Source organism: Kogia breviceps, chromosome 3 (assembly GCF_026419965.1).
Source record: "Kogia breviceps isolate mKogBre1 chromosome 3, mKogBre1 haplotype 1, whole genome shotgun sequence".
Taxonomy (NCBI): domain Eukaryota; kingdom Metazoa; phylum Chordata; class Mammalia; order Artiodactyla; family Physeteridae; genus Kogia; species Kogia breviceps.
This window is the reverse complement of record NC_081312.1, coordinates 135,636,414-135,655,877: the sequence shown is the minus strand read 5'-3', so window position 1 is coordinate 135,655,877 and position 19,464 is coordinate 135,636,414. Positions and strand designations below refer to the sequence as shown.

The window sequence follows — 19,464 nt, the reverse complement described above, 5'->3', positions numbered from 1 at the left end:
GTTGTCTGGAGGAGTCCCTGCCCTGTTGGCCCAGCATGACTTACCTCAAAGCAGGGAAACAGGTGGAAGGAGGAGGCTACCACAGTCACTGGAGGTCCCAACACATTGGAGAGAGTCTCTGGAGCACCCCAAACAGATCCTGGTCTCCCCAAGCCAGGTAACCACCCAGGCCCAAACCAAACCACATCCAATAGCTAGCTTTGGCTGGTATGTTCCCATGTACTGGGTAGACAAAGAGGCTCCAGTCAAGGCCTTTGGAAAAAAAGGACCATAACTAGACGTTTCCACCCCAGCAGAGACTGGAAAAGGGCAAGAGCACCACACTGGGCCAACGTGGACCCACCATTCCTTCTCCATGTTGTTATGACCGTTGCAGTTACTATGGGACAGGGAACAGGGAGGTGGCTCCCAAAAATGGGTCAATGACGGGGGTTAGACCCCTACCGGATCAGCTTAGCTATGTTACCTACTCAAGTCACACGCAAAAAGATACTATCCCAGCTCAACGCAGGAAGAAAATTGGGCTTCAACACCAATCAAGGACTCCTTGGAAATCTAATAAGACCATGACATTAACCAACCATTGATCGCAAAATGTGCCACTGGAAAGAGGCTCATCTGTGAGTACTGAAGGGAAATGAGCCAAAGGAGAAGGATTTGCCTTCAGCTGGGCTCCTGGCAGAGAATTCCCCGAGGAGCTGCCGGTGTACCCCGCCCACTCGGCGGCCAGCCCCACAGGAGAGATGATGCCCGTGCTGCTGTGAGTCACTCTGTCGGTCCCAAGGACATCTGCCTCACTCGTGCTCACCAGAGAGCCTTCCCCAGGGAATGTGAACAGTCTCCCCAGAGAGATGTAAGAACACAGTGATCAGCCCTACAAGCATCCCATTCTCCCACCTTTGGGGACACAGAGGCATCCCCGTACCTGTCAGTCTCATAAATAAGTCCCCTGAGCCTCTGTGAGCACCCACTGAGCCTTTGCACCAGCAAAGCTGAAGACCAGGCCTTGACCACAGTGACCTCCTGGGTCTGCGCCCTTAGGTGGCATCTCAATTTCACTTCAAGCCTCAAAGACCTTATCCGGAGGTGTTTCATCAAAAGGCAGAGTCGTACAGATGACCCCACAATTCCCCATACACAGGACATGCAATGCCCCTCCAGGCCACCACAAACCATGACCCTCATGCCCCTAGAGCCCTCCACCCCAAGTACCATCCGGTAGGTATGCTTCCTCCCCCCTGCCCACACTCGCTAGGTAGCCCAAGCCCAGGACAAAGAACTCAGCATCCACACGGCACGGCCCCTCCCCAGCCAGAGCCATGGCCCCACTCAACTCCCAAAGACCCTAGACTCACCGCTGGAGCAATCGGGCCCTCCCCAGCCGGGCTCACAGTGGCAGGTGTCCGGGGAAACACAGCGGCCGTGCACACACTCCTCTGTACACAGGGCTGCAGGGGATCAGAAGAGGGGGAGGAAGAACAGGAACAGAGAGTGAAAACCAACCATCTGGTCAAGGAGCACAATCCACTTTGTAAAGACTCCCTGGGGCCCAGGGAGCTCAGAACGCATCACTGGCTTTGGGGAAAATCAAGCTGCTCCTGACCCGAGTTATTTAATTAACTCCGAAAAGGATTCAACAAGGGTATGCTTCATCCCAGGCTTGTTTCCTAAAATGAAACCCAAGCCCACGAAATGGCAGCCTTGGTGGCTTTTCAAGAATACTTCCTCCAAGGTTGAACACTTGGACACGTTCCACGAAGCCCAATCCCTACATCCTCACTCCTGCTCTCTTTCCCCATCAGCTCAGAAAATGACCCTTCTTTTGGCTTCCCCAATTTCTTTCTGCAAAGGCCCCCAGATTTATCAGGTTGCCTGAGAAGAATCCATTCCTCTCATGTTTTCCCCACCTTTCTGCCCTCCTTCCTAAATGTCCCTATTTTGGGGCTCTCAAATGTCAGCAAATCTGCAACGTACACAAATGCTGAGGAAAAAGCAACAGCTAATTATAAGAAACTAATTAAGAGAGACAGCCATGACGATGAGAATTGTAATTAGAAAGCGCCTGGCAATTTCTTATCACGCGGTCAAATGCTACAGCCTCCTGAGTTGGGAGGCAACGGCGGCAAAGTTTCCATCAGCTACCCCAGTGCTGAGAAGGCTTACTGGCGGCAGTTTGAGGAAAGGAGATTATTTCTCTCTCCCTTTGACATCCACATTTTCTCAAGGTCATCCATTGCTCCTGAGAGATCTGTCCCACCATCTAATCCATCAGTGAGGGATTACAGAAACCCCCTTTGCCACCCCTGCCAATTTTGTAAGCTTGGGAAATCAGCAGCTACCATCAACCCTGTCAATTGCTCAGAAGGGATCTAGCTGAAGCGCCTTTTTTCTGACAAGTAACTAGAGACCTTCTCTCTGCCTGAAACTGGCCTGGGCTGGAGGACAGGTGGCCCCCAATGGTGAGCTTGGAGGAGCTGCCACTGACTTCCGAACACCCACCCTGCTTCCATGTCCACTGCTGGGCCCAATGCCCAGCGAGAGGGTGCTGTCAGGGTAGACAACAGAGTTCATTTTATGGTGGGTGTGGGGACCTTTGGCCCCTCCCAAACACAGACACTGACGCTGAAGCTGTTGCCTTAGCTTTGCCTAGGCCTCCTGGCGAGGCAGGCCCCGAAGAGCCCTTTCAGATGCCCCACTGGTTAGTGGTCTGCAGACAGCCCATCCTCTGCAAGCCTGGGATGTGGTGTGTCTGGGGGGAGCCCTGGCCCTTGAGTCATTCTCATTTGTACAAGTGGCTTTTGGGAAGAGTTTTGGTTTGTGCTCAAGACTTTGACAGCCCCTTGCTTGGAGCTTTGGGGAGCAGCTGGTGCCTACCAGCTAATCCACTTCTTACTGGGGAACCAGGCTGGACCCCGACCTCAGTGACCACCTCCACTTAGAGGCACAATGAGCTGCTCACTCAGTTGCTAGCAAGATGCCCACCTGGTCATCCTTGCTGCCTGGCTTCCCCTGCTCCCATTAGACTTTCTAAACAAGCTCAAATGGGTCAATGTCCCCAGTGTACACTGGACACTAGGTGACCTTCCCCTGGCTCCCCATCCCAGCCCTGGCCTCAGCTGCTCCCCCTTTCCTGAGGCTGAGGTCCTAGTATGCTCCACAGCTGGGCCGGTCCACCTTGCAGCAGACCCTTCCATCAGCTTGTCAGGTGAGCCCAGACACCTCCAGCTGCCTTCTGACTGCAGAGAGCAGCACCTTGATCCCTAGGGGTTCTGCTGGGGGCAGCAAGGGCAGGCAGTGGACTGGGAACCTGCCGCATGTCAGGTCTGGAAGGCACCTAACAGAAAATCACATCCAACTGCTTCACTTTATACATGGAGGAACTGAGGCCTGCGTGTTTGGGATCCTGTGAACAGCCTGGGATCCCTCTGGCCAGACAGGAGGAGGATCCTAGAGACAGAGGCCTCCGAAGGCCGAGGGAGTTGAGAGGAGCCCAAGACATGGGGCCTTCATGCCTCGCCCAGGCTGGACGTCCTCCCCTGCCCAGAAGACTCAAACCAGAGGAGCTGTGTCAACATGTCCTCTGCAGGCGTGGGTGCCCTGCAGGCTGGGGCTGGGCAGGGGCTTGGAGAAGATCAAGGGAGAAAAGACGAAGACCACCCGGTACCCTGGTCCTCTGGCCCTAGAGACCTAACTCTTGGCCTATGTCCTGCACCCTCTCCCTGCCTGCAAGGGAGGTGCATTCAGGGGCTCTGAGCAAGCTCCACCCTCCCTCTTCCCTTGGCCTCTCCCCACGGCCCCAGGGACCCCTAAGACAGTCTGTTGAGTACCTCCCCCAGCTCAACCCTGTATCCAGCACCCAGACTCCCGGTGACCCTACATGCAGAGTCCCTGGGCCTGACTCAGGGACGTGGTTGCTGCCCCCATGGTCCCTCCAGACCTCGTCGTACCCCTTCCCTCCTTATCACCCTGGTACACTGGGCTATTTGCTTGTCAAAACCTCAGTCCATTCATATTTCATAGGTGTTGTTTAGACAGTGTTGTCTGAAGCATGAAATATCGAGAGCAAATATCTGAGGCTCAGATGACACTGTGTGTTGGTGTACCTGGTGGGGAGGGGACAGCACAGGGGTGCTGAGAGCCGAGTGTCCTGAGCAGGAATGGAGGTGAGACCCATGATGCTCCGTGGGGCGGGGGCTCCTACCCCAGGCTCTGCTGGAGCCCACGGTGGGCAGCCCCTCCACAGAGGGCTGGGGTTTACACAGCAGCCACTCCTATAGCGTGAGGTCCCCTAAGTTCTTTCTGACCCCAGTCCCTCGTGCCAGCCGACCCCCTAGGAGGGGCTGAGTTACGGGGGCCTCCCCCGTTGGGCTCCTTGACACGGGGGTATTTTGTCGAACCCTTCTTCCCTCTGGTGCACATCCGAGTGCGGTCGTGAGCAGGGAATCCGAGGCTGGCTCTGCCTGAGGGCCAGGCCCTTTCCTGCCCCACTGAGAAATCTGAACCTCTCACCCATCAGCTTCCCCCAGCCACCGTCCTGCTTCGGTCCTGCTTCTAACCTCCCAGGCACTAGAGGCACATTTAGCGAGAACCAGCACGGCACAGTGGTTAAGAGCACAAAACGGCACTCGGGGAGCCGGACCCAGCGATGCCACTTAGCAGCTCCAGACTTCAGGCAAGTTACCGCCCTCTCTGTGTCAGTCCCCATCTGTTCAATGGGGGATGGCGACAGGATGGGCCTCGGGCTGTGTGTGAGGATTCAATGAGTTGACGAAGTACTTAGAGCGGAGCCTGGGGTACAGTCAGTACTGAGTGAGTCTTGCTACTGTTATTAGTAGGGTGTCCTCAGACCCGAGGCAGGGTCCTGGCGATGCCTGAGCCTCCTTTTCCTCTACACACAGGCCATCTCTCTCACTTCTGCCCTCCACTGAAATCGTAAACACATGGGGAGGGCTGTCGGGACTTAGGTGGGTGGTGGTATGCTGGAGAGCAGCCCCATCTCCACCCCCGGTGGAATGGCATGGTAGAGAAGGTGATGACCTATATTTAAACTCCCTATCTGCCATTTGCAGTTACAATTATAGGACAATAAGCAAATGATTGAAGCTTCTGTGCCTCAATTTCTTCATCTGTAAAGTGGGGACAATAATAGAACTTATGTCATGGGCGGCTGCAAAGATTTAATGAAGTAATACATGTTGAGTGCTTGGCCCACAGTAAGTGCTCCATAAGCAGGAGCTGCTATTATTACTTCTCTCTCTCTGTCTCTTTCTCTCTCTCTCTCTCACACACACACACACACACACACACACACACACACACACATGCACACACGCCATGGGGTCTGGACAGATGTCTAAGGCAGCTGACGGCAGTTACCAGTTACCACCACTTCCTGTGTGCTACCAGGTTCTGAGCACCCACTATGTGCCAGGCCTCAGGGCTTTCACACATGCTACCTCAACCCCTGTCATAGGCCATCGCAGCATACCTTGAGGGAGTTACCTATGTCAGCACTTGTCTCTCTTTGGCGGATCTCCAGCCCCTGGGGGACAGAGGTCACTTCCTATTTGGCCTTTTAAAGCATTTATGCTGCCTGGTACATACATTGCCTTTGGCTTCAGAGCTCAGTCACAGGGAAGTCGCCAAATCTCTAAACCCTGCCCCTTGGCTCAGGTTACTTCTGGGCCTGTGGGACCAGGGTGATGGGCCGTCTCGAGAGATGGTGGTGAGCGTGTTGAATGAGCCCAGCTGTGGGTGTGAGGAGATCTGGGTTTGCATCTATCAGCATCCATCTCAATGATATCAAGCAACTCACTTTCCTCTCCAGGCCCTGCAACTTCACCTGGAACTCAGATGAGACCAGATGAGGCCTAAAGTCCCACTCAGCTAAGAATCACCGGGAGCTGGCATCTACCCACCTCTTCCAGGAAAGGCCTGGACAGCTGCCAGTGCTCTAGTACCACTTCCTGGCCCCCAAGTCCTGTCCCCTTCCTATGGCCTAGTAAACCTCTACTCTTGACCTCACAGGGACCCCTGGTTTCTGTCCTCCATTTCTTTGGAAAAGGCACTGGATTAAGAGCCAGGAGACCCAGTGTGAGTTCAGGCTCTGGGCTGCCTGACACATGAGTCTGGGCAGGTGGCTTCCCCACTCTCTCATCTATAAAATAATAGCATTAGAGCACATCACCCTTGAAGGCTCCTTCTACTGCTGCTACCCCCTTGATGTTCTGTCTCCACCATGTCACAGCAGCTAGAAATGCTTCTCCTGCACTCACCAGCCCCAGCTCACCTGGGTCAGCAAGGCCAGGCACAGCCTCTATCACCAGCTCAACCAAGAGGCTCAGACGGCTGCAGTCACCCCAGTCTGAACATTTATGGAAGGTGAAATATTTTCCCACCAGAACCTCCCTACCCACACGAGGTTCCTCCTAACTGGCCCTGCCACTTCCCCACTTAGTATGGGTTTATCTGGTCTCCCCAATAGACGGTGAGCTCCTTGAGGGTAAATCCAGAGTCTTAAACATCCCTGTATCTCCCCATGAGACATGCCTTACAGATACTCCATATGTGGCTATTGGTGGCCATTCTGAGTACCTGTGCTTTGCAAGGGCAATTGACAAGCCGGAGTAGAAGGATCAGGATGCAGAGGGTGTGCACACATGACCTGTGAGGGTCACGTGAAGGTTGGGACTTGGTGTGGGGGGGAGTTTAGCTTGGTGAAGGAAGTATTGGGTGGGAGGCAGGTCGAAGTCAGCTGACAGGCTGAAAGGCTGCCAAAGAAAAGTGGGAGCCACTGTGTCCCAGCCAGAATAGGGATTCAGAAGCACATGTGACAAAGGGGCAGATTTCAGCCTAACTCAAGGCAAGACTTTCTACCATTTGAATGGTTCAGCAGTTCAGGGGACTCTTCCTATAGGTAGGGAGCAGCCCACTCCTGGGAACACTCCAGCAGAGCCTAGAGGATCTACAGATGCTGGAAGGCAGGGGTTAGCGGGCAAACTACGACTCTCGGGCCAAATCTCGCTGTTGCCTGTTTCTATAAATGAAGTGTTGTTGGCGCACAGCTGTGCCCACTCATTTACATACTGTCCAAGGCTGCTTTTGCACCGCAAGGGCAGAGTTGAGTCCTCGCCACAGAAACTGATGGTCAGCAAAGCCTAAACTATTTACTATCTGATTCCTTATCGGGGGAGGGGGCCCTCCTGGTCTAGAGGGTTCCTGATTTGGTGGAGAATTGGACTGTGGGACTTTTTTTTTTTGGCTGCATCAGGTCTTAGTTTTGGCACGCGGGATCTCAGTTGCAGCTTGCGTGCTCTAGAGTGCGTGGGCTTAGTTGCCCCACAGCATGTGGGATCTTAGTTCCCCAACCAGGGATCGAACCCACGTCCCCTGCATTGGAAGGCGGATTCTTAACCACTGGACCACCAGGGAAGTCCCCGGACTGTGGGACTTTTAAGGTCCCTTCCGCCCTTCTATACTTCTATCATTCACTCACTCCCTGATATAACCAGATGGTAAAACAAAGTCCAAAATGTGCTTAGGAAACACCCAATGATGCCCTGCCTCCTTTCTCAAATGGTCCGCTGGGTCCACCTGAAGGAGCAAGAGGCTGGAAAGCATAACCTTCAGCAGCCACAAATGCCCACTTGGCCCTTTATTTCAGTCCTCTGTTTCCTCCTGGGGGGTCAAGTGAACTTAATGACCCCTTGTGTTACAATGATGGTCTTGCACGGATGGACACTAGTAGCTGTGGTGAGTGAAAGAGGTCAAATATAAGTCCTTCCTCTTTGCTGGGCACTGACTATCCATTGTTCCATTTGATCTTTGAGGCGGGTATTATTACTGCTGCCTTTACAGTTGGGGACCTAAACCACAGAAAGGGTTAAGCAACTTGTACAAATTCCCCTTGCTATCAAGAGACCATGCTAGATGCATGTTGCTCTGCTTTCACGATCATACCCCACACCCCACTTCCCAGGAGCCATCGAGGACAACTTTTCCTTAATCATCCCCTCCCATGAAATTCTAACACCACAGATATGCTGCATATCTGTGTATATATTGTATGTATATCTGTGCTTTATATATAAACAGACTGAGAATCACTTTTTACCCCTTGAGAATGTATGGGCTGGATAGTCTCCATCTGTCCCTTCAGATCACTCCCCACCCTTCTCTGTGCCCTAAGAGTGGACCTCCATGGGCTATATTAATGGGCCTTCTTGCCCTCTGGCTTCTGGATGAGTTCAGCACACAGGAAATAGCAGGAGCTGGGAGGCTGGGCAGGAGGCAAGGCTGGGCCATGAGTTGGTGGTGGTGGTGGTGGTCCTCTCCCCTACAGCTCACGGGCCTGGGGGGCTTCTTCCAGCTCAGGCATGAAGTGGCTCTCTGAGGCTGCTAGCCCTGAATGCTGTACCATCTCTTATAGTTTCCATTAACCCTTCTCAAGCCTTTATAAATAATTGTTTTATTAAACCCTCATCAGTTAACATGCCATCTGTTCCTCACCAGGACCCTAGCTGACCCAGAGGCCAAGATAAGGTTTGAACCCGCATCCGTGTGATGCTAAAAGGTCTGCTTTTAACCACATGCTCCACCACCACCTGGACCACAGGTTGGGATAAGTAAGTACCAGCGCCAGATCTGTCACCAACTTACCAAGTGCCCTCCTTCCCTCTGGGCCTCAGTTTGTCTGTCTGCAAAAATGAAGGGGTTGAATGACATGGTTCAAATGTTCCTTCCAGCTCTGGGAGTCTAGGGCTTGACTTTTTGGCTCACTGATTCAAGTCAAATTTGATCCACAATCACAAATTTGATCCACATCCACAAATGCCGGCACAGAGCTCGGCATGGGAACAAATGTGTTCTGAGGTACAGATGCAAGGCCAGAGCATCAGTCCTGGGCTGGGGTGGTATAAAGCAGCCCAGGACCCGGTATGGGAATCTTGGCATTGAGCCAAAGGGTCTAGGTCAGACTTGGGGGTCTCCTCTGCAAACGAACTGCTGAGCCAACACTGGCCAGTCCCTGACCAAAGCATCCAGTCTGCTGTCCCTCGCTTGTGGTGAGCACTCTGAATCAATCCTCAATCCTATTAGCATTCCACTCAAGATGAACCACAAGTCCCTGAGGTGTTCATAGTGATATATTTTGCCTGGTGGCTTGCAAATGATCTTACTAGTTAATGGAACTATAAAAATTACTTACATGAAAAGGTCAAGATAAATAAAGACAACTTTCATGCTCCCTGGCTAGCTAGGCTGATACCCAGCTAGGACAAAAGAAGGCTTTTTGGGAAAGGAGGTGGTAGCTTCCCAGAATTCTACAGCACCTGGCTTCTGGGGCTTTCCACAAACCCAGTTTCCCCAGTGCTCCAAGGCACACTGATTAGCCCTCCATTAGCATTGTTGGCTGGAGCCTCAGATGAGGCTGTCATTTGATTCTGCTTGGAAATAAAATGACCTACATCCAAAAGGGCCCAGGTGCCAATTCCAAAGTGACACACTTAGCATGAGTGATTCTGCCATGGCCAGGATCACACAGCATGTGGGGATGGGGAGTGGGTGGGAGTATGTGTGTCTGTGTCAGGAAGTCACCAAGGGAAGTTCTAAAACCATTCATCAGATATGTATCATTCATTCCTTTATCATTACCAGCCCTGCATCCCTTCCACAGCTGGGAAGAGACAAAACAGCTGGTGGGCACATCTAGAGTTGGCTTTTAATTGCTGTGGTCACGTCTGGCTCTGAGACATGAATTGTCAATTTTTCTAAAAAAAGAAGCATTTCACCTGCAGGGCTGATAGGATGGAAGGACATGAAGGGTCAAATGCTCTCCTGGTCTGGGGCCTGCGGGTCCCCATTCTTCCCAATGAGGGGTCCTGGGGAGGCTCACACAGAGCTCTGGGATGGGTAACCAGGGGTCTGTCACCCCCAGCCAACCTGCCAAGCTGGCCCATAGCCACTTATCTTAATTCAGTGGTGCCCTGGCTGAGTATTATTCTTTGGCATTCTAGCATCATCTAAAAGCCCGGGTCCCTGTTCTGCCATTTATTAGCTGTGTGTCCCTGAGCTGCCTGTTTTGTCCTCAGTTTCCTCATCTATAAAATGGCTGTAGACTTAGAGCTAATTCATGAAAAGTGCCTAGAACCAGAGGTTAGTTATAACTGTTGCTGGTTGTTTGTTTTTGTCTTTTATGCTATTAAGATTCCTCTTCCAAGGACTGGCCAGGGCAGCTGAGACACAAGGCCCCAGAGCATCCTGAGGCTCATTTATGGCTCAAAGGATGATAGAACAGCCTGAGTTTGACCTAAGGACTGCTCATTCACCGAGGCAGGGAGGGGAGCGCCCTAGCACTGGGAATACTGGAGGTTCAGAGATTGATTGAGGGCACAGAGGCAGGAGACACAGTCCAGGTTCAGCTCACTGATGAATTCTAATTTATCCAGGGGAGCACCGTCCACACCCCTTTCCTCTTCCGCTTCTCAGAGAAGAGGAGTATGGAACAAAAGGAGGCCCCAGGCTGCCAGGCCCTTTCTCTCAAAGAAGACCAGTGGTTGTGCTTCTGGGGGGAAATGTGAACTTGGGGATGGTACCTGCAGCCCTGCACCCTCTGCTTATTCATGCAAATACCCACCCACACATATACAGTTCACCTGCTGTGTGCTGGGCTCCCTGGGCAGGGCTTATGCAAAGGAGTCCAAAATGCAGAAATGCCCAGGCCCTGCCCTTGGGACTCCCAGGCAGTGAACGCTCCTCCTGCCTGCTCTTGACCCCTTTCCCCCAAAAGGCTTCTCTGGCCCTTAGGAGCCTGGGACACACCCTCAGAGAGTTGTGCACAGAGGGACAAGGGTCATGCTCTGATTCCCATGGGCCAGGATTGTGAGGAGATCAGAGAATGGACTCAGAAAGCCAGGCTGTCTGGATTAAGTTTTGGTCCTGCTACTTCCTGCTTGTGTGACCCCAGGCAAGTTACTTTACTTCTCTGGGCCTCAGTTTTCTCATCTTTAAAATGGGGACAATGGCCCTCTACTGCGTAAGCTGGCTGCAAAGTTAAATCATCAATACACATCAACTGCTTAGAACAGTGCCTGTCACATGGGAACCTACCTATTACTTCTTTCGAGGTCATCTATTCCACTCTCCTGCCTCTGAGTAGTCATGGAATCCGAAAGCATTTATTAAGCACCTACTACATACCAGACACTGTGCTAAGTGCTAGGAATACCATAAGCAAGTAGCTACAGTCCCTATCTTCACAAAGTGATAGTGGGAAAGGGAGACAGTATGTGAGTGAGCGAGCGGGTGAGTGAGGGCGCTAAAATGTTTCTGGTGCTGAAATCACAGCCAGTTCAGGGTGGGCCTCTCTAGCTCATCCTATGTCCCAGAACTTAGCATGGCACATGGCATCAATATATGTTGAATGATTAAGTATCTGAATCTGTAAAGAATCTCTCCCCTCTCCCTTCACCCAGAGCTCTGCCCATCTCTAATGTGGGCCATGCCAGTCTGGTTGGGGTTGAATATGTAGTTTAGCTGAGACCAGGGCAATGCCAAGTCCCAGATCTCCCCACAGTGGGACAATGAAATGCCCTTTAGAAAAATTCTGGTGACTCTCCAGCTTATAGTCAAGGACTGTTCCAGCGAAACTCAATAAGGATTTCAGTCGGGTTTGGGCCTCCACGTTCCAGCCTGGAGACCTGGGAGCTACCTATCATCAAACGCCAGTATCAGATCACAGACTCCCCTGGGTTCCTATCCCATATCTCTACCAATCACCCCAAGATATTAGCCTGCCTCTCAGTCTCGCCACAACATGGCTTAACTGTTAATAATTGTTTATCAATTAAAATTGCCAACTTGTCAGAAGGTTCCTATCAGGTTTGCAGGTAAAGCAACATGTGCAACCACTGGGCCTGATAAAAGCACCAGCATTGCAGTCAGCTCCCTTGATCAATCCTGCAGGCTATACCAGATCTGCTGTGGACACTCCTAATACCTTCGGCCTTCCTCACTTTGTAAAGGATTTTCCCGGTTGAGCTGTTCAAACTACCAATCCTGCATTCCTGCAGGGAGCAACAACTTATCAACTTGTTAATGATGTTGGAACATATGGCCTGAGTCAGCAACCCCCAGCACACAACCCAAGAAAATCTTTTTCTGGGCTTCCCCCCACCCCCCGTTTGACAGATGCCAGGCTTTCTCCAGAAAGAAACATTCCAACTGATTGATTTTTTTCTTTGGGAAAATTGATCCTCACCACCTACAAGGAAAGCAAAACATGAGGCTTTTGTCAAGCATTTTTTTTAATGCTCTGATTTAAAACTTGGTCCCCTGGTTCTGCCTTGTGACTTGCCCTCCCTGAAGGAGCTGGCCATTTCTCCTGGCCACATGTGACAGAGTCCCACAGGAGGGGCGCTGGGGAGATGAGCAGATAGACATCAGAGAGGTCCCAGGCAGAGGGACATGGTTAAGCACATGGGCTTCAGGTTGGACAGACCTGGGTTCAAGTCCTGGTTCTTCCACTTAGCTAGCTGTGTGACCTTGAGACAATTACAATGACCTAACAACACAAAGCCTCCAGTTCTCCCACTGTAAAACTGGTCCAATAGCATCACCTAAGGAAAAGGCTATTGTGAGGGGCTAAATAAAATAATGCCTGTAAGGTAGGGGCCCATAAATCCCAACTCTTACTACCATGATTGGTTTTGGAGGAAGCAACCCACACAGGACACTTGAACATTTGGAACTTAGGGACGTCAGCAGGCACTCAGAACCACGGCGTCTCAGAGCAGAAGGGGCCAAGTAATTAGAGTCCCCACCTCCACCACCTCATCTAGTGCTTGGAGCCCCTCTCCTACATCCTGTGCCAAACCCCTACTGAGAGGCTTCTAGTAGCAACAGGTGCAGTCGCTCTGCTCCAACCTCACTCAATTGCATCCACATCCTCAAGTGAGAAAGGCTCTCTCCAACCTCTGGGCCTTTGCACGTGCTGTCCTCCCTTCCAGAGACAATTCATTGCTGGTTAATTCATTCACCTTAAATGTTGCCAACTTCAGGAAACCGTCCCTGGGCACTTTCAAAGGGTTAGGTGCTCCTGATATGCACTCCCCTAGCATCTGCCCTTCCTTGTCAAAGTACAGGTCATATGTCACTGTTCTGCTTGTTTGACTGTCTTCAACTCTGGACTAGGAGCCTCGGAAAGGAAGATGCTATCTCTCTCCCTCTCTCTCTCTCTCCCCAGTCCCCTGATGAAACCTCAGGGTCCAGCAGAGTGCTGGCATGGAGCAGATACTTAAACATCTGTTGAATGTATGAATGAATCAATCAATGAAGCCTCTTCTGTTTATGAACCACTCTAAATACTAGAAAGCTTTTTGCTTCACTGAGCTGAAATTGGCCTCCACGGAACTTGCCTGTGTTGGAACTGAGTCTGCCCTTTCCTGCTCCCCAGCCCACGTTTCATTCTGATTCCACATGATAAGACTTCAGGTAGCTTTTCTCTACTGAGACTGAAGTAGATCAGAGACAGAATGACAGGACCCCATAGCTTCTGAGGAGGGTGTGGCTGGGACTGACCGTCTTATGCATGGAGAAGCATCCTTCCTGCCTTCAAAGTTAGCCTTTTGTCCTGGATACTGTGGCCAGGCTGCTGCCAGTAGCCAGCATAATGAAGCCCACACCAAGGTTTATGAGCGCCGTCACTACCCCATGCACCAGTGGCGAGCAACCCGTGGTCCTCCTGGGGATTTTTTGGTTTTTTTTTTTTGTTTTTTTTGTTTTGCGGTACACACGCCTCTCACTGCTGTGGCCTCGCCCGTTGAGGAGCACAGGCTCCAGACGCGCAGGCTCAGCGGCCATGGCTCACGGGCCCAGCCGCTCCGCAGCATGTGGGATCTTCCCGGACCGGGGCACGAACCCATATCCCCTGCATCGGCAGGCGGACTCTCAACCACTGCGCCACTAGGGAAGCCCGGTCCTCCTCGTTTTAAATCTCATTCCTGCTGAGGAGCTAAATCAGGAGCTACTTAGCACCACTGGTTTAGGGCTTTAATAAAGATAATGCAACATGGAAGGAAAAGGCAGCTGTGAAGGTCACTGTCAGTGGCTCCTCCCTTCCCGCTCCTGCCATCCCTGCTAGCAACTCTGCCCAGCCAGGGACCCCTAAACTCCCTTGAAGCCCACAAATGGGAGTTGGTGCTTTTATGAATTAGTCCTCATCAAATCACATTCCTCTGTAGCCTGGGCTGTATTTGTTTCTTGCCCAGCTGTGTTTAGGAATTTCCTGATTTCTCAGGAACCTAACTACTTCTCTTTGAAAAGACCCTTTAACATCCCTGGCCCCAGAATCTAGAGGCCTCTGACTCTGCTCTGTGTTAATTTGCCACGTGGACCACTCACACCCTCCATCTGAACAATGCAGGAGGTGGGGTGGACAAGACAGACTCTCGGAGCCTTTACAGCCTGATATTCTGTGAGCCGGCAATTGGCAGCTCTTAACCGAAGAGAGTTTAGAGAAGTTGATTTCCAACTCCCTGATGGACCCCAACCATCCCTGGACCCAGGGTCAAGCCCAAAGTGTTTCCTTACATCTCAAATAACTCTATTTGAACATTTAATGCTTTAGTTCTTAAAGAACCTTTTCATGTTAAAAACCACCATCGCTTGTCCCACAGCTTCTAAGTGGCAAAGCCAGGATTCAAGCCCAGGGCTCTGCAGGTCCCGGGCTGGCACTCCTCCCGACTCCCCTATATAGCCTCTCCAGCTGACCTAAGCCTGCAGGGCGGCCGGTAAGAGAGCGATGCTGGCACACGGGCTGGGTGAGCGGGGAAGGCTTCCCAAAGGAAGGGGCCCCCCAGCCAGATGACATGAAGCACCTCACCTGAGCAGACAGAGGTTTTGGAAACAGTCCTGATCAGCTCTCTCCTCTCACTCTAGTGGTTGAAGCAGGGTCACCTGCCTCTCACTGTTTTGGATATGCCATTGTCCTGGCCCTGGTGACTTGGGGTAGGGGGAGCAGGCATCCCACCCTGACCCTCCCTGCCTTGCTTTGCAGGATGGCCCTGCCCCTCATCCCCTCCTACACACCCCGAAGCAGCCCTAAGCCACGAACAGAAACAGCTGAGATGAAAATGAGAAGGGACTCTGTTCTCTCCTAAATATCTCATCCACGGGCCCATTCCTATACCTTTGGGGAAAAGCACCCCCTCAATATACCTGCACTTGAGAAAATGACAAATGCCCATGGTCCTTTGTCTACAACAGCACTGTCTACAACAGCAAAAGCTTGGAATAATCTAAATGTCCATCCATAAGGGAAAGCGTAAATCAGTCATGGTAGGGCTACACCATGGAATACTACACAGCCATAAAAGGGAACCAGAAGCTCTTCGTGTGTACTGATAACATACACAGAGCTAGAGCTGAAGTGAAAAAAGTAAAGGCAGAGTTGGGTTTAGAATATGCCACCATTGGTGTAAAATTTTAAAAGCGGAGGGAAAGAATGCATATACGTATTTCCTTATATGTGCATAAACTATCTCTGGAAAGACGCACAAATACTAATACTGGCTTCCTCCAGGAAGGGGGAAGTAGGAGAAAGGCTTCCTATTGCATCCCCTTTTGTAACTATTAAATATTCAACCAGGTGAATGTATTATCCATGCAGAAAATAAATACCATTAAAGCTGTACAAATAAGGCACACTCTCCAAAAGGCCTCTGTTAACATACATGAGACTGCTCTGGGAGAGGAAACACATTAGTGTCAACTTTATTAGTCCTGAGTGAGAGTAACTGTCATCACAGCAGGGCCCTGAGGGAATGGGACTTGGGACTGAAAAGCTTTGAGGAAGGTTTATTCTCATCAGGGGGCTAAACCTTGGCCACTGCCTGAAGGTCAATTCTGCTGCTGAGTTAAAGCCTGAGAAGTCACCTCCCTGGCAATAGCCTGGTCTCTGTCACCCCTGCCTGGCCCAGCCTGGGACAACAGCAGGTAACCCAGGGGTTCTGGAGCACCTGGCAGAGGGGAGAGGCTGGCAGAGCAAGGATGTGCTGTCCCAACTTCCCACCACCTGTTGGTCTCAGCACAAGGAGACCTAATAAATCATCATCTCGCAGATTCTGAGACGGCGTTTACTCCTGTATCACGCTGAGAGGGGTACGGATTTTTCCAAATAAGACCCTTGTTCTCCCTCGTTCCAGCTTTCACCAACCTAATCTTGTAAGATGCTTTCCTTCCTCCCTCCCCTTCCTTTCTCCCATCATCCTTCCTTTTTGTGTTTCTTCCTCCTCTCCCACACCTCTCATGTATGCCCTCATTTCCTTTCCTCCATTTCTTTCTTCACTCATTAATTAATTCACATCACTTCTCTAAGCATCTCCCCAGGACCAGAAGTGACAAAGCTCCCCATTCCTTCCATTTTAGTGATGGTCTGGTCATCCAGACCCAGTCCCTCCGGCCCTTTGAGGGGACGGGTTGGGGCGAAAGGATGGAGGAGGAAAGGGAGGCAGAGGCTGCAGCAGGTACTAGGGCTGGCTCTGTCATTTCCGGTCAGAGCCCTCACAGGGGAGACCACAGGGAAGGAAGATGCTGGGACCCCCGATTGTTCAGCATCGGCTCATGAGAGGACATTGTATTCCAGCCAAGAGCATGCTCACACGTGAGCGTCCTCTTTGGGTTCCTCTACCCCTACCTCTCCGCACCCCACAGTGGAGCCAACTCCCTTGGAAAATGTCGGAGCATTCTTCCCCTCTTGCTGCCCATCCACCTTTCCACGTTTTCTTCAAGGTTCAGCCCATGCCTCTGCGCTTTGGGCATCCTGCCAAGAACCCCAGCTGGCCGGGAGAGGGCACGCTGTACTTCCTATCTCAGTTCTGGTGACTCCTGGCTCCTAACTATCTCCAACTCCTTAAAAGATGGTCCAGATCTTCTTTATCTGTACCCTGCTCTCCTCCCTGCAGTCCTGCCCTATTACCTAGCACAGTATTTACAATGGAAAGTAATTTGGTGGGTATGTGCAGAAAGGATGGAGGAAAAGGATGGACAGGAGGAAGCAAGGAAGGAAGGAAGGAAGAAAAGGAGGGAGGGATTAAAGAAAGATAAAACATTTCTGTCTCTGAATTTTCAGAGCATATAATGTTACTATTCATCTAGCATTTTATAACTTCTAGAGCTCATTTATGTTTGTCATTCATTTGCTTTCCCAGCTCTCCAAAAAAGTAGGCAAGACAGGGCTCTTATTATACCCACTTTATAGACAGGAAGAGTGAGGCTCAAAGACGTGAAAGCACTTGCCCAAGGTCACCCATGCCTGAGCTGGCCAAGAGCCCGGGTGTCTCAGCTCCACGCCCCTGGCACTTGGTACAGCCTCCCTGGTTACCTGTAGCATTCCCTCAGCCTGCCTCCTTGAGCAGCTGGAATGATTAATTATGGCCTCGAATGTTGGGGGCTCATCTCACAGGCTGGGCTATCAGCTGCTGGAGAGCAGAGACCTGTCTGATGGTTCTTCCAGTGCACAGATACGGCCCAGAGCCTGCACTGCACAGCAGCCAGGTGGACGCTTGCTGGTGGCTGAGGGCGCTATGCTGGGATGGGGGCTGGGAGCCTGAGCCTCATGTTGCGGGGAGTGAGCCCGCAGCGCTGCTGGCTCCCCTGCACCTGAGGACACACACTTCCAAAAACCAGAAAACCCAAAAAGGCAGGACGCTTATTGTCCCCCTGGGGGCAGAAAAGTACGGAAAAGTGACAAGTAATTCAGCTCTTTAAGTCCCTAATGTTGCTTCTTCCATCCCCTATCCCAGAGCACCTACAGGGGACATGAGCGGCAGGTACTCAACAAAACATCTTACCAAAACAACAAGAAAAGAGATCAGGCCCAGAGTGGGTTGCCATGGAGTCTGAGAAGCCCTCGGAAGGTAGCACTCAGGGCTGCGGCCCACATGCTTCCGTGGCTCCCAACACACCCACGTGCAAACACAGCCCCCAGACCCCCGCTCCACTTCCTCCAGGCCCAGACCAAGGCTGCCCGGAAGACAAGAACACATGACTCAGAGTCAGAGGACTGGGCTCTGTGACCTTGGGTGAACGCTTCTTAGAGTCCCAATTTTCTCATCTGGAAAACAAGGATGGCAATGATTTCCTTGTCACGAGGTACACAGAATAACAAGTGTTTTGCAGGAAATACAAAGTATGGTAGGAGAGCATAGTGGTTAGACCGTGGGCCCCAGAGCTGGGGTTCCTGTGTTCAAATTTCAACTCCACCACTTCTCAGCTAGGCATTAGTTACTAGGGCAACTCACTTCACAACTGGCTGCCTTGTCTCCCTGCATGCCTGTATAAAAAAGCAGCTGGCAGGTACTATAGGTAAAGCCAGCCCCTGACCTTGGCAAAAGGAGGAGAAGGGAAGGGGGTGGAAGACAAACTGAGGGCAGGTCTCGGTTACTACAGCAACCTTACATCTACCCAGCAATTTACAGTTTGCAAAACCCTTCTTTCCAAGGATCTCTGTTGCTTTTCTGTCCCCCTGCCCGCATGTAGTTCATAGCCAGAGTTATTTATCAGGTGTAAATAGATGAGAACCCCAAGCAGCTCAGAGGAGGCAGGTGACGTGGCCAAGGTCACAAACAAGTTAATAGCAGAGTCACAGCCAGAACTCAATCCTGCAAAGCCTGCTTGTGCTGGGCACCTGCCACAAAGGGAAGAGGTGAGACCCGTGAGAGTTCACAGGGCAGCGGTCGCCACTCCCCAGTCCAGATGGCCTGGCAGTCTCAGGGCAGAGCATTCCTGTCTGCAGCAACAATGATGCTTCCACACACCCCGAGCTCTGCTCCAGACTCTTGCCTGCATTGGCTCTGGCCCAGTGGTGATGCCAAGGCCAGGGGTTCTGTTCCCGTGGGAGCCCCCTGGGATCTGGCCCTGCCCACCTCTTCCCATCCCCTGCCACCTCCTCCCCAGCCCCCTGCACTCCACCACCTTCTAGTTTCTTAGACACATAAAGCTCAGTCCCTCCTCAGGGTCTTCACCCCTGCAGTTCCCCCCGCCAGGAGCTCCCTCCCCATCCCCAGGCTTCAAGATTCACCCTTCAGCTCTCAGCTTCATACCATTTTCCCTGATTTCTCTATCCTCCCATCTGAAGAAGGTCTCCCTAGTATTGGCTCCCATCACCCCATGTTCTTTTCCTTCATGGCACCCACTGAAGATATTGTTCTCGATTTGCTTGGGGGACAGTTGTTGAAAGCCTGTCTCTCATTAGGCTATTAACTTCATGGGGTAGACACCCCAGCTCTTTTGTTCAGCCCTGAACATCCACCCCTGGCTCAGGCACTGAGTACAATAAGCATTCAGTACATGCTGACTGAATAAGAAGTAAATGTATACATTGTTTAGTCATTTGAGTAGGCATGAAATAAATGTTTGTTAAACAGATGACCCTCTTTCTGAAAAGGTGCAGTAATTACTGTCATAAGG

The 19,464-nt window shown here is 51.5% G+C and overlaps 1 protein-coding gene across 10 annotated transcripts in view; it reads right to left on the bottom strand.

The window, feature by feature from the left end:
• MEGF11 (multiple EGF like domains 11) overlaps positions 1-19,464 on the bottom strand; it is a 366,564-nt gene that overhangs the window by 183,243 nt on the left and 163,857 nt on the right. For all 10 annotated transcript variants that reach the window (XR_010839780.1, XM_067029616.1, XM_067029613.1 and 7 more), the window contains one exon: positions 1,356-1,448. Coding sequence is in view for 9 of the 10 variants with exons in the window: in XM_067029616.1 (XP_066885717.1) it covers positions 1,356-1,448 (93 nt within the window). In the remaining variant the exon portion in view is untranslated. The remainder of the gene's footprint in view (positions 1-1,355; positions 1,449-19,464) is intronic.